Source organism: Tursiops truncatus, chromosome 2 (genome assembly GCF_011762595.2).
Source record: "Tursiops truncatus isolate mTurTru1 chromosome 2, mTurTru1.mat.Y, whole genome shotgun sequence".
Taxonomy (NCBI): domain Eukaryota; kingdom Metazoa; phylum Chordata; class Mammalia; order Artiodactyla; family Delphinidae; genus Tursiops; species Tursiops truncatus.
Window position 1 is genome coordinate 131058482 of NC_047035.1, and position 13242 is coordinate 131071723.

Genomic DNA, 13242 nt, shown 5'->3' on the forward strand with positions numbered 1-13242 from the left:
CAGGTGAGGGAAGGAAACTCAAGGCCCAGATCTGGACTAAAGGGGGGGACTGCCTTTAGTTCAGGGGCCCCAGCACCAGCTGTGCTGCACAGAGGCTTGTTCAGATTCATTTAGAGATCTTGGCTAGTTAACAGGTACACTTGAATCATATCACTGCTACATTTAAAAGCTAACACATGTTGGTACACAATCCAACGATTTGGTAGCTTCAAAAGAATGCTGGGTATCAGAAAACCAAGGACTATTTTCAGTTTGAACACTTACCTTTCTGCTTAACCTTGCAAAGGTCAGGCATGCTAATTAGATGCCATTGTTCCAACAGAAAAAAGAATGGTCAATATAATGCTTGTATAAGGGAGTAACTCTGAAGTATCCAGACAGTACTCTGCTATCCTCCATAAACCACTGAGCAATTTCTTCAGGGCTGGTACTGTATTACCTCCCAGAATTCCTAGGAGCTCCACCTAGCAGTCTGTGGGATACTTACTGATGCTGGAGAACTAACCTATTCAATGATGACAACAAGCATGTTTCATAAAAGCACATGGATAAAAATGAATACAATGAAACATGTTATGGGAGGAAAAAACTCTGTAATGTAATTAGGAGTCAGAAGTCTTCATCTTGAGACAAAGTCTTCAGCTGGAGACATTGTTCCAGCACTGTTTTGCTGTGTGACTTTGAGCAAAATCACTTTGCCACTCTGAATGTTAGCTTTATGAAGCATGAAATGAAAACAGTAGTTCTTGACTCTTCATGGTTATGTTACCAAGATTAAATTAGGTAATAAATTAGAAAATGTTTAGTAAATTTAAAAGGTTTCATATACACACATACACATTTATATGCATACACACACAAGTACACTTATGTACCCATATTTACACACACACACATATATACATATATATACCTGCCTACAAATAAACATGTACACATACACACATATATACACATGCTATAAACATATACATATATATACCTGGGAAAATAAAATCTGATTAAAACTAAAAATGTTAGTTGATAGCACTTTTACAACAGATGCTTCTCTGTAAAAATTTCCCTCATCTGTACCTCTGTGAAACTTAGTCCTTACATAAACCTGTACTTTAAAGCTATTTATTTGTTACTTGGTTCTAGCATCTTCAGGCCCCTCATTTATTGATATATGCACATGCTTACTGCACTACACAATCAAAAACCAAACAGAACAGAATTTGGAATTTGTCTGAGGTTTTACTCCCGGCCATAACACTCATTTCCCCCATCCCAAATGAAACCAGAAACATTCCTTAAATATCCATTATTTCAGAGATGATTTTTTAAAATAATCAGAACATTTATAAGGAAAAATAGGTGAAGATGGTCAGCTTTTGAGTCTTAGAAAACCTAATATGCAGGTGATTTTTCTAAAGGATGTTATCAAGTCTCGAGACCTTTGATTTTTGTTTTAAAAACTTGGTTCTTGAATCTGGAATGCCAAGATTATATCATAAAGCAAGTCTATAAATACAAGTTCCTTCTAACCCAGAGCAGAAAAAGATTCTATGGGCTGGGATAAGAGGGGTAGGGGAGGGAGAGTTGGAGAAAAATTAAGAAAAGTAAATGCTGGGTGATGTCTTTGAGAAGAGGCCTTGCCTGTGCTTCCTTTAACACCACGGCGAGTTTGAGAATTGCAAGAAAAACTTGGGCACTCAAGAACAGAGGGGCCCATGCCCACGCACTCTCTGATTTCCCTGGGAGTTGGCAAGCCTCAGAGCATCCCCTGAGGCTTCAGCCTAGAGGAGAATATTGCACAGGATAATTACACGGAGAGGCCTGAGGCAGCCTCCCAGTTGTGTGTGCCCTGAAGGGGCTCAAGGAGCCACCAAAGGCTTTTCTCTAGTGATTGAGAATCTCCTTCCCAGGAACCTTATGGAGAACCAGATGGGCACGCAGACATGTGCTGCCCGCATGGAAATGCTGACCAAGAACCAGATGGCTCACTCAGGCTAAGAAGGCAGGCCAAGACTCAGGAACACGAGATGCTCTAGGAAGAAGACTCCAGATTACACATGATAAATATCTTCCCTGTAACATGAATACACGTGCAGTGTTGCTCCTCAAATGCAGGGGACTCAGGTCATGATTTGGTGGTGGTGGTTTACTGCTAACACATTTTTTCTTTAGTCAAATGTCAGAATTATTGGAATGTTTGCTCACCTGGCTGTCCTGGATGCTGCCAACCTTCCCCATTGTAGGTCTGATGAAATTGTAGACACAGAGGAGCGATAATGCCAGCGGGATCATGTACAGTTCAAAATTCCAGACAGTGACTAAAAACACCTGATTGGAAGACACAGACAAAATGACTGCTTGAAAAAACAGTATGGGAGCAATCTTCAATTCCTATTCATTGACTTAAGGAGATTAAACCCAGGACTCTCTATATAGTTCCAAATAGGTTAAAACACACACACACACACACATACACACACACACACACACACACACACAAAGATACACACATGACGACTAACACAGTTTTAGAACTGGTAGCAGAATAAGGAAGACAGAGAAATGAGTTGGCCTGTCACGCTCTGGAATAGAGTTCCCATATTTGGAAACCTCATTACCCTATCAACCTTATTCAGAGTTTTTTGCTGCTGGATTCAATGTACCAGAATTTAGGAAAAGTAGTGTGGAAAATCCAAAAGTCACGAAGAGGTTGGCCACAGGCCAAATTTCGACAACAGTGAAGTGTATATGAACTAGAAAGAATGATTACTTTTCAAAGAGGCTGCCAATGCTGAAAAATTCAAATATCTTGGATAAAATCTTCAGTTTTCTGAAGTCTCTTTAAAATAATTTCTTTTAATTTTATTGAAGTATAGTTGATTGACAATGTTGTATTAAGTTCTGCTGTACAGCAAAGTGACTCAGATATATATATATATATATATATATATATATATATATATATGTATATATTCTTTTTCATATTCTTTTCCATTATGGCTTGTCACAGAATGCTGAATATAGTTCCCTGTGCTATACAGTAGGACCTTGTTGTTTATCCATAAAAATCTTAAAATCTCCCCATTTTGAGGCTACATGGCCACAAGAAGATGATGATCAGTGTGAATCTTTGACACTTGAGGAGACGTAAGGTTTATATTAGAAATAACATAAACAGTATCAAAATGTTGAGATCATTCTGGAATTTTTTTTTCAATACTATGTTTTATAGATCTATTGGTGGTGTTATGTATAAATCAAGTATATTCATTTTACCTGATCTATGGTACCCCATTCCAATGAATGTTCTGTAATTTTTCCATTATACTCTCTTATCAATGAAAACTTAGGTTGAAACAGTGTCTTGTTTTTTAATATAGTCAAACATATTAATCTTTGACTTTAGCATTTCTGCCATTTAATATTCAATGTTCTACTTAAGAAATCATATGCTACCCTGAGGTGATAAAGCAATTTCCTTGTGTTTTCTTCCAAAAGATAATTGTGTGTGTGTGGGTGCATGTGTGCGTGTGTGTGTTCCTTGTTTTGTCTCAAATGCTTTTTGGTTTATCGTTGGAAACAAGCATCTGATTTGAACTCCATCCTCACATACAGCCAACTTTTATTTTTATTTCATTTTTTTAAATTGAACTATAATTGATTTACAATGTTGTACTAGTTTCAGGTGTACAGCAAAGTGACTCAGTTATACACACATATATATCTTTTTTTTTCAGATTCTTTTCCCTTATTGGTTATTACAAAATATTGAGTACAGTCAACTTTCAGAATTAGATTACTGAAGGGATCCATACTTTGCTCACTGATCTACATGCCCACCTCTGTCACACATCAGCTTCCCACATGACTGTGTTGGTTGTTTACGGACCCTCTCATCCCTTCCACTGAATTATATTATTGTTCTTTCACCAAGACCATGTTGTTAAACAGCAGTTTAGTAACCAGATGATATCTGAGTGGGTAAGTCCCAATTACTTCACTATCAAAATTATCTCGGATCGTTCTGTGCCCTTTATCCTTCCACATGTATTTAAAAATCAATTTGCAACATTCTATAAAATTACTGGTGAAATTTTTATTCAGATAGCCTTTAATGTATATGTCAATTCAGAGAGAACTGAAATCCTGACACTGACCTTCTGAATTATAAGGACTGTTTATTTCTCCATATACTCAGGACTTCTTTTATGTTATCTCAAAATATCTTTTTTACTTTCACCATAATGATTTTGCATATGTTTTGTTATTTTTTGTAAGTAACTTAACACTTTTGATACTATTACAAATGGGGTCATTTTCAAATATGTATATTTTAGTTGGTTACTTCTAGGTACAGGAACATTGATTTATATGTGGTTCCCATTATTTCTGAGCCCTCTTATTGCTTGTTATGAGATTGCAAATGTATCATTTTGGAGATGTGGTGTGGAAAATCATATAAACTGCAAATCATGACATTTTTCTTTAGCCTCCCAGTCTATACATTATATTTTGTTTTAGTGCTAAACCTCTATGTATTTTTTTTTTTTTTTTTTTTGTGCGGTACGTGGGCCTCTCACTGCTGTGGCCTCTCCCGTTGCGGAGCACAGGCTCCGGACGCACAGGCTCAGCGGCCGTGGCTCACGGGCCCAGCCGCTCCGCGGCATGTGGGATCCTCCCGGACCAGGGCACGAACCCGCGTCCCCTGCATCGGCAGGCGGACTCTCAACCACTGCGCCACCAGGGAAGTCCCCTCTATGTATTTTTTAATAAGTACAGAATTTTTGAAATACTTTTTGATTCAATGCAAATTATTACACTGTTGATGTCTTCCAGTCTATTAATTTGGTGTGCTTTACCAACTTTCTTTTATTTATTATTTCATAATATATATATTTTCCTATAATTTCCTAGCTTTAGAAAGCTTTCTTTTTCTTTTACTTTTTTGTCTTGTTTTGTTTTATTATGAACAACATAGAGAAAAGTAGAGAAAACAGTACAGCAACTTCTCTACTATGTAAAACTAGTGATTTTCCTTATTGTTACCTATTTCCCTTTCCCTGTTCTTAAAGTTCTTTTAGGATTAGAGGTTTTAACTGTGTTCTAAAGGATTACTATTTCTTAATGTGTATCTACTGGATAAGTGGGGTTTTACTGTTCTTTTAAATTTCTAAATATAATTTCAAGTAAAAAGAGGCTGACCTAAAACTATTGAGAAAAAATAGGAAACAACATATTTTTGATTTATTTTTATCATCAACTATTTATAAAATGTCTTCAAAAAAATTACTTGTGCCATCAACCAATACTAGAGGGACAGCTGTGTTAGACAAACACCTCATTTGCCATAATATTTGCCTCCACCAGGTATAGGTAAGTAAGCCCAGAGTGTTTTACCAAAAAAAAAAAAAAAAAAAGAGCCACATTTAAATATCACATTCAAAGGGCTTGAAACTCTTTTAGAGTGAGAGACTAGTACCTTCAGAAACATTTTAAAAATCAATGCCCAATTCCTACTTCTGTAATAAAGGATTAATTTCCTAGCAATAGCTTCTAGCAAAAACAAATAGAAACCCTTTGCAGGGAGGGGAGACCAATTATCTGAGAGTGTGAAACAAAGTTATTTAATTTTGCAGCGGAGTTGAAACCTTGGGAAAAGAACTCAGATCTGAATGGAGTCACTTTAACGTTTCTTGCACCTTTTGACTCCAGAGCAGCTGCAGACACAGAGATGATACCAGTTGGTACTCAACAGAAAAATTTGCCATCTTTCTGAATGAAGGATATAGGCAAAGGAGTCAGTGACAATTAGGGCCACCAGAGAGTGTACAAACATACTGGAAGGAGAGAGTAAGCAAAAGAAAATCCCAAATTCTATATGTGAACTCTGCTACAGTCTGTACCACACACATGGGGCAGACTCAAAGCAGTGTCTGAATTGGGATCAAAGCTGCCACCCACAGCAGGTGCAACCAAATGTGCAATTTGAGTCTAACAGGATTAATCCCTAGAGCAATCACTAAAGAACAAGCAGAGAAGAATAGATAAAAAGTCAACAGATGAATTAAAATGGAATTCTAAAAGGTAAGAAAAGGGAAATAGGAATAAGAAACATAGTAGACAAATACAAAACTAATAAAATGGTAACCTAAATTCAACATATCAATAATTACATTGAAAGTTAACAGAATAAACATTGCAAGCATAAAAGGTAGAGATGAGAATAAAACGAATAACTCTGTGGCAAAATCTCTGACCACTTAAACAAAGGAAAAATTTATTGAAAAATGCAACTTAACAAAATTGAACAAATGTCCCCACCAAGATAAATTCAGGTTCAAATGCTTTTACTGTTGAATTCTCTCAAACATTCAAAGAAGAAAGAACATTATGTTGGAGGGAACACTTCACAACCAATTTTATGAAGCCAGTGTTACCCTGATACCAAAACCTGGCAAAGCCATTACAACAAAATAAACTACGGGCAAATATTCAACAGGAACAAAGATGCAAAAATCCTTAAGAAAATAATAGTGAACCAAATCAAGAAATATATGAAAAATATATACTACAGTGTGACCAAGTAGAATATGTTCCAAGAATGTAAGATTAGTTTCACAGTAAAAAAACAATGTAATTCACCACATTGACAGAAAGGAGAAAAAAACACTTGATTATTTCAATAGATGTGGAAAAAAATATTGACAAAAAATTCAACACTATTAATAAACAATGAATAGAAGGAATTTCCTCAATCTGATAAAGGACACTTACACAAATCTTACAGTTATCGTATTTGATCATATTTGGCTATAGTTTGTAATATGTAAATTATGCTTTGAGAAGTTGCTTTTAAAAAAATCAACACTTGCTAGGAAGGAAATTTCTTAGGCATGCAACCACATGAATAAATCTCAAAAACACACTGAGAGAAAGAAGCCTTATACAAAAAAGAGCACATACTGTATGCCATTTAGATGAAGTTCTAGAACAGACAAAATGATTCTATTATGGAGAAAACTGCATGATTTCCTTCTAAAATTAGAAACAAGGTAGGGATGTCTGCTCTCACTACTCCTATTCAATATTGGACTGAATGTCCTAGTCATTGCAATGAAGGAAAATAAATGAAATAAAAGGCATAAGTATCAGAAAGGAGGAAAGCAATACTGTCTCTTTTCAATGATGACCTGACTTTTTACATAGAAAATCCTAAGGAATCTACAAAGCAAATCCTAGAAATAACAAATCCAGCAGTGACAGGGTATAAAGTTACTTTTTAAAACTCAATTATATTTTTAAAACTAGCAGCAAAAATCTGGAAAATAAAATTTAAGATTTTCCATTTACAGTAGAACCAAAGCCCATAAAATACATGGGAATAAAATTCACAAAACGTGAGCAAGATCTCTTCCCTGGAAATTATAAAATATTACTGAGGAACGTTACAGAATACAGAAAGAAGTGGACAGAAATGCCACTAGTTCATGGATTATAATACTCAATATTGTTAAGATGGCAGTTCTTCACAAATTGATCCCCAGATGCAAGCAATCCCAATTTTGTAGAAATTGACAAGCTGATTCTGAATATTATATTGAAATGTAAATAACAGAATAATCAAAGCAATTTTAAAAAATAAAGCTTATACTACGTAATTTAGTTTACTATAAAGCTATAGTAATGGAACAGAAAATAGAATCCACATATATGTAATTAACTGATCTCTAAGAAAGTTGCCAAGGTAATTCAATGGGAGAAAAGAGTGTCTTTTCAACAAATGGCCCTGGAACAACTGGATATATGTGTGGGGAAAAAAAAAATCACTAACCCTTACCACTTACCATATTTAGAAATTAAATAAATCATAATATCTAAAAGTAAGTGCTAAAATTTCAAACCTTCTAGAATACACATATGAGAAAACCTCTGGCATAGGGGAGGGTAGGCCAAAGATTTCTTAGGACAAAAAAGCACAATAAAATAATGTAAATAAAATAAAAAGGAAACTTCATTGAAATTATTCTTCATTTGCTCTTTGGAAGACACAATTAAGAAATGAAAAAAAAAGTCACAAAATGGGAGAAAGTATTTTCTACACATATACTGAAAGAGAACATGTATCTGGAATATATAAAGAATTCTTACAACTTAGTAAGAAGACAACTCAATAAAGATTGGTGAAATATTTGATCAGACTGTTCACGTACACACAAATCTATATGAATGTCTAAAAGCACATGGAAAGACATCCAACTTGATTAACCATCAGGAAAATGCAAATAACTCCTATGAAATAGCACATATTAGAAAGGCTAAAATGAAAAAAGAAAACTGACAAGATATAAAGTGTTGACAGTGTGGAACAACTGGAGGTCTTATACACTCCTGGTACGAATACAAAATGATACCTGATTTGGGAAACCACATGGCAGTTTTTCAAAAAGTTGTGCATACACCTCTGTAATTCAAGATCTCCTACTCCTAGATATTTAACATATGACCCAGAGACTTGCGCACAAATGTTCAGAACATGGCAGCTTCATTCCAAATAACAACAACAACAAAACTGTCAACAGCCCAAATGTCCACCAACAAGTGAATATAATATATCCATTCAAGGGAACAACTACTCAGAATTAAAACAGAACCACCCATAAAATGTCAGAATCAGTGAAGCCTGATTTCTCTGACACCAAGGAAACTTCTCACCCTACCACGCAGGTTTCCCTATGTTCCATGATGCAGATGCTATGGTGACCCCATCTGAACCTTCCCCAAAAACATAACTTTAAGAAATTACCTCAAATCTTCAGCTTACAAATATTTCTTCACTTTCTACCCCAAAATGTGTTTGCCATAATTTTTATGAAATTAGATATGAAGAATATAAGCATATCTATAGATATGAAGAATATAAGCATGCCAAATCATGAGGAAAAATGATTCATAAAGACACTTGCGTTTTCCTGGGGGAAAACCTAAAAACAGAAATACTATCTTAGGGAGTCAGTGGTTCCAAGGTAGCTGTGATTGAGGAACTTAGTCAGCATTGCCATAGACGAACATATCTCTTGAACGAATCCTCTAGGTATTGTTTCTTTAGGTATTGTTTCTTTAGGGCTGAGAAATATATTATCTTATGTCACAAAGAGTTTTAAAGAACAAATCAGGCTACATTTTTCTCAGGTTTCATTATGAAGTGGTCAATAAAATTGACCAACCAACCAATTATTAAATATCTTCTATACATCCAAGAGGATGCCTCACTATAAGGTAGTTAACTTGGAATACCAAATACAATAGCACGGCTATTTTCCCAAATACTTCAGGATTTACTCATTTAAGATTATCTTAAAATTTTGTCCTTCTGTCCCTTGAGAGTAGATTTAAGACTAGGAAATAGCTCAATTAAATGAAATCAAGTTTCTAAATAACCAGAAACATTGCATTTGTTAAAACAAATGAAACAAACATACAAAGTGTGATTATATAAATTAGCATTTTCCATTTGTGACCTACACATTGTTCATAATGTTTAAAAGAAATTGAACAATGGAATCAAGATCCTCATTTAAATATATATATATATATATATTTGTTTATTTATATATATACACACACACACACACATATATATATTATGGTAGGGGTGCTCATACAAAATCATGGATTATTTTATGTCTGTTCTCATAAATAGCTAAGGATGCCACAGAAATTTGGGGAGCTGCTCAATACGATCATTATTCAGAGTATAACAACTTTGACCCAACATTGGTCAGATTAACTAGGTGATCTCAAATTGCTACTCTACTTTGTAGTAGAATGACATAACTTAAGATAGCATATAAACACTAAGCATGTAATAACAAAATTAAATGTTCACTTGTGGTAGAAAATCTTTGAGAAACTTCTATATCAAGTTTCAGCTAATGGAAAATCTACTCTCTGTTTTAAGTTACCCATTCCTATATCCCTAAGTAAACACTGAATTTTAAGAATAGAATAAAGAAGTCAAGATTCACCTCATAAAGTCAATTAACGCTTAAGAGAAAATTATTATAAAAGTGGAACTGAGTATTTTAGAAGAAAAACAGACAAAAATTAACCAAACATCTACCTTCCTGACTAGACTCCTGGGTTAAAATTGTATGGAGAAACAGCATCTCAAGAAGCACAAAGGAAGGGCTAGTTGATTTAGTTTGGTTAAGGCGCTGCTGTTTTAAAGCCCAATGACTTTGAATGAATATTCAAGGGGTTGGAAGATGTTTCGTTTGAAAAGTACTGAAGAGGGGTCTAACTTTCTGTGAAAGCCACTGGTGTGGCCTCTATGACAAAGAAAATGAGAAAGAGAAGCACACACACACACCTTTCAGAATATTGTGAAAATCAGTTCTTTTGTTACACTAAAGATTAAATCTAGACATTTGAAAACAGTGTCTCTTGAAATAATCAGGCTTTATGAACATCCATCCTGTATGTGTCTGGCCCAGATTGGGGGGAGATTCACACACAGATGATTATTTTAGAATAAAGGTATTGAGTACTGTGAAACAAACTATGCTAGTTCTGATCCAAAAAACTCAAGGGTTAAACAAAGAGAAAACAATGCAACAATTTGTTCTTAATTTGACCACATGCACGTTCATTTCTATGACAACAAATCAGTAAGTGGCCCCTTCTCAATAAAGTATACCTGGATTTATTGCCATTAAAAGAGAAAAACAGGGGCTTCCCTGGTGGCGCAGTTGTTGAGAGTCCGCCTGCCGATGCAGGGGACACGGGTTCGTGCCCTGGTCCGGGAAGATCCCACATGCCGCAGAGCGGCTGGGACCGTGAGCCATGGCTGCTGAGCCTGCGCATCCGGAGCCTGTGCTCCGCAACAGGAGAGGCCACGGCAGTGAGAGGCCCGCGTACCGCAAAAAAAAAAGAGAAAAACAAAATGCCTTATGTACCACCATAATAAAGCAAAACAACAGAAAACCAAAAAAAAAAAACCACCTACAGGTCATGTCATACCCTTTCATCTGAATATTTTCTATTGCTTCCTGGCCTACCTTATGACATTTAGACCTCATAGTTTAACATCTAAGACCTTCCTCGAACTGACCGATACCTGACTATTTCATAAGCCAACACCCACCACACATCCGAGATTCCTAGTCACGTTGCACTATTTGCAGACCCCAAGAGATGAAATGGTGTCCAGGATTTTGCTTCTGAACACATCCTTCTCTCATTTAGGAAGCTACTGCTTGAACACTTCCTCTCTCTGAAGTGTGACCCCCTCACCCCGACCCTGAGCACTAACGCACTAACCCCATCTTTTTGTCACTGCTTTACTTCATGCATAAAATGACTGTCCCAGCATTTATTGAACACCTACCATGAACCACACTGATTTAGACACAACAGTGAACAAAACCAAGCAACCAACCAACAAACAAAACAGCCTTCATAGAGCTTACATTATATTTGGGGATTAGGGATGAGATTGATACATAAGTAAACTATATATTCTACATCATCAGATGGTAGGAACAGCTATGAGGAGGGTGACAAAAAACAAAACAGGAATGTAAGAAAGGGAATACCAGGCGATGGGGCTGGGACTGCAATTATAAGTACAGTGGTTAGAGACAGCCTTGCTGAGAAGGGCAATATGTGGGCAAAGCCCTTGGAGAAGTGTGCAAATCTAGGTGAATAGTGTTTCTGGTCAGAAGAACAGCAAATCCAAAGGTCCGGAAATGGGAGTATGCCTACTACGTTCAAGGAATAGTAAGAACCCCCTTGGCTGATACAGAGTGAGCAAGAAGATTAGAAAGGCAAGAAGTGAGAAAGGAATAGGAGCCAGTTGTGGGGCTTGAAAAACTGGAAGACTGGATTGGTTCATTAATGGAGACAATAGTCTGTAGAAAGAACAGGTTTGGAGAAGGAGAGTCTGAGGCACCTATTAGACATTCCTGCAGAGACACAGAGTAGGCAATGGATAGAAGGTTTGGAGTTCAGAAAAGAGGCTAGGGCTAGAGGCACAGATTTGCATATTATCAGCATCCAGATGGTATTTAAAGGTATCAGACTGGATAATTTTAACAAGGAAATAACAATAGAGAAATGGTCTACAAGTGTAGTGATCCCTAGAAAAGTGCAAATTTATGGGTTGGAGAAGATTAAAAGGAACCAGAAAAGGAGACTGAGGAGCAGTCAGAGCAAAAGAGATACACTGGGAGATTGTGCTGTCCTAGAAAACAAGATAAACAAAGAGGAGGGCAACAATACATTTCTAAATAAGATGGTCACTGAAAATTGGTGATTTGAAATGAGCAGCTGACTGGAGTGATAAGACAAAAATCAGATAACAGTGAGTTTAAGAGAGAAGAGCAAAACTACAGACAGTGAGTAGAGATAACTCTATGAAACAGTTTGATATAAAAAAGAGCAGAGAAACAGGGTGGAAGCTGGAAGGGGATGTAGCAACAATACAGGAGAGAGAGGGAGAAAAAAATGATGATGTAGGAGACAGAAGAAAGAAGAGTTGGAACAATATTTTTGAAACAGTGGGTAGGAGTAGGAGCCAGTGCACAGATGGAGGGTTGGTCTCCAGAAGCAACAATTCAGTGATTCACAGTTAGAGGAGGAAAAGCAGAGGATACGGACATAGATGTTGGTAGGGGGATAGGTAGGTATGGTGAGGGCAAGATAGCAGTAGATGGGTACTTGTGTCAACCATGGTCATGATCTGAGTGAGGACAGGGAGAAGGTATTAGAGTTTGAGGACAGAAGAGAAGTTATAAAATAGTCTAGAAGAGAGGAAAAGAGAATGGCTCATCGAAATGTAATATAACTGTCAGGAGGCACTGTATGTTTTTCTCTAGCCATGCTTACTTGAGGTTGCTAATCAAGTATAATGAAGGTAGAGAAGGAAAGAAAATTATTTTTAAAATGGACCATGGAATCTGAGCTGGATTACTGGTGAGGAACAATATAAAGTGGAGAGGATAAAATTTAAATGCAATGGCTATGTTGATTAACAGATTATAAACAGCTGATAAGAAAATTAGTGAACTGAGAAATAATTCCAAAGAAGTTCTTCAGAATGGAGATGAGAGAAACAAAGATACAGATATGTAAGAGGTTAAAAGACATGGAAGATAGAAACAAGAAGGTCTCACATACGTCTGATGGGTGTTGAGGGGGCAAAGGGTTAATGAGAGAATGGGGAAGCAACATATGAAGATACAATGC

The 13242-nt window shown here is 36.3% G+C and overlaps 1 protein-coding gene across 10 annotated transcripts in view; it reads right to left on the reverse strand.

Annotated features, from left to right (window-relative positions):
- MCTP2 (multiple C2 and transmembrane domain containing 2) overlaps positions 1 to 13242 on the reverse strand; it is a 252690-nt gene that overhangs the window by 36615 nt on the left and 202833 nt on the right. For all 10 annotated transcript variants that reach the window (XM_019945844.2, XM_033852092.2, XM_019945842.3 and 7 more), the window contains one exon: positions 2203 to 2325. In XM_019945844.2, the coding sequence (XP_019801403.1) occupies positions 2203 to 2325 (123 nt within the window). The remainder of the gene's footprint in view (positions 1 to 2202; positions 2326 to 13242) is intronic.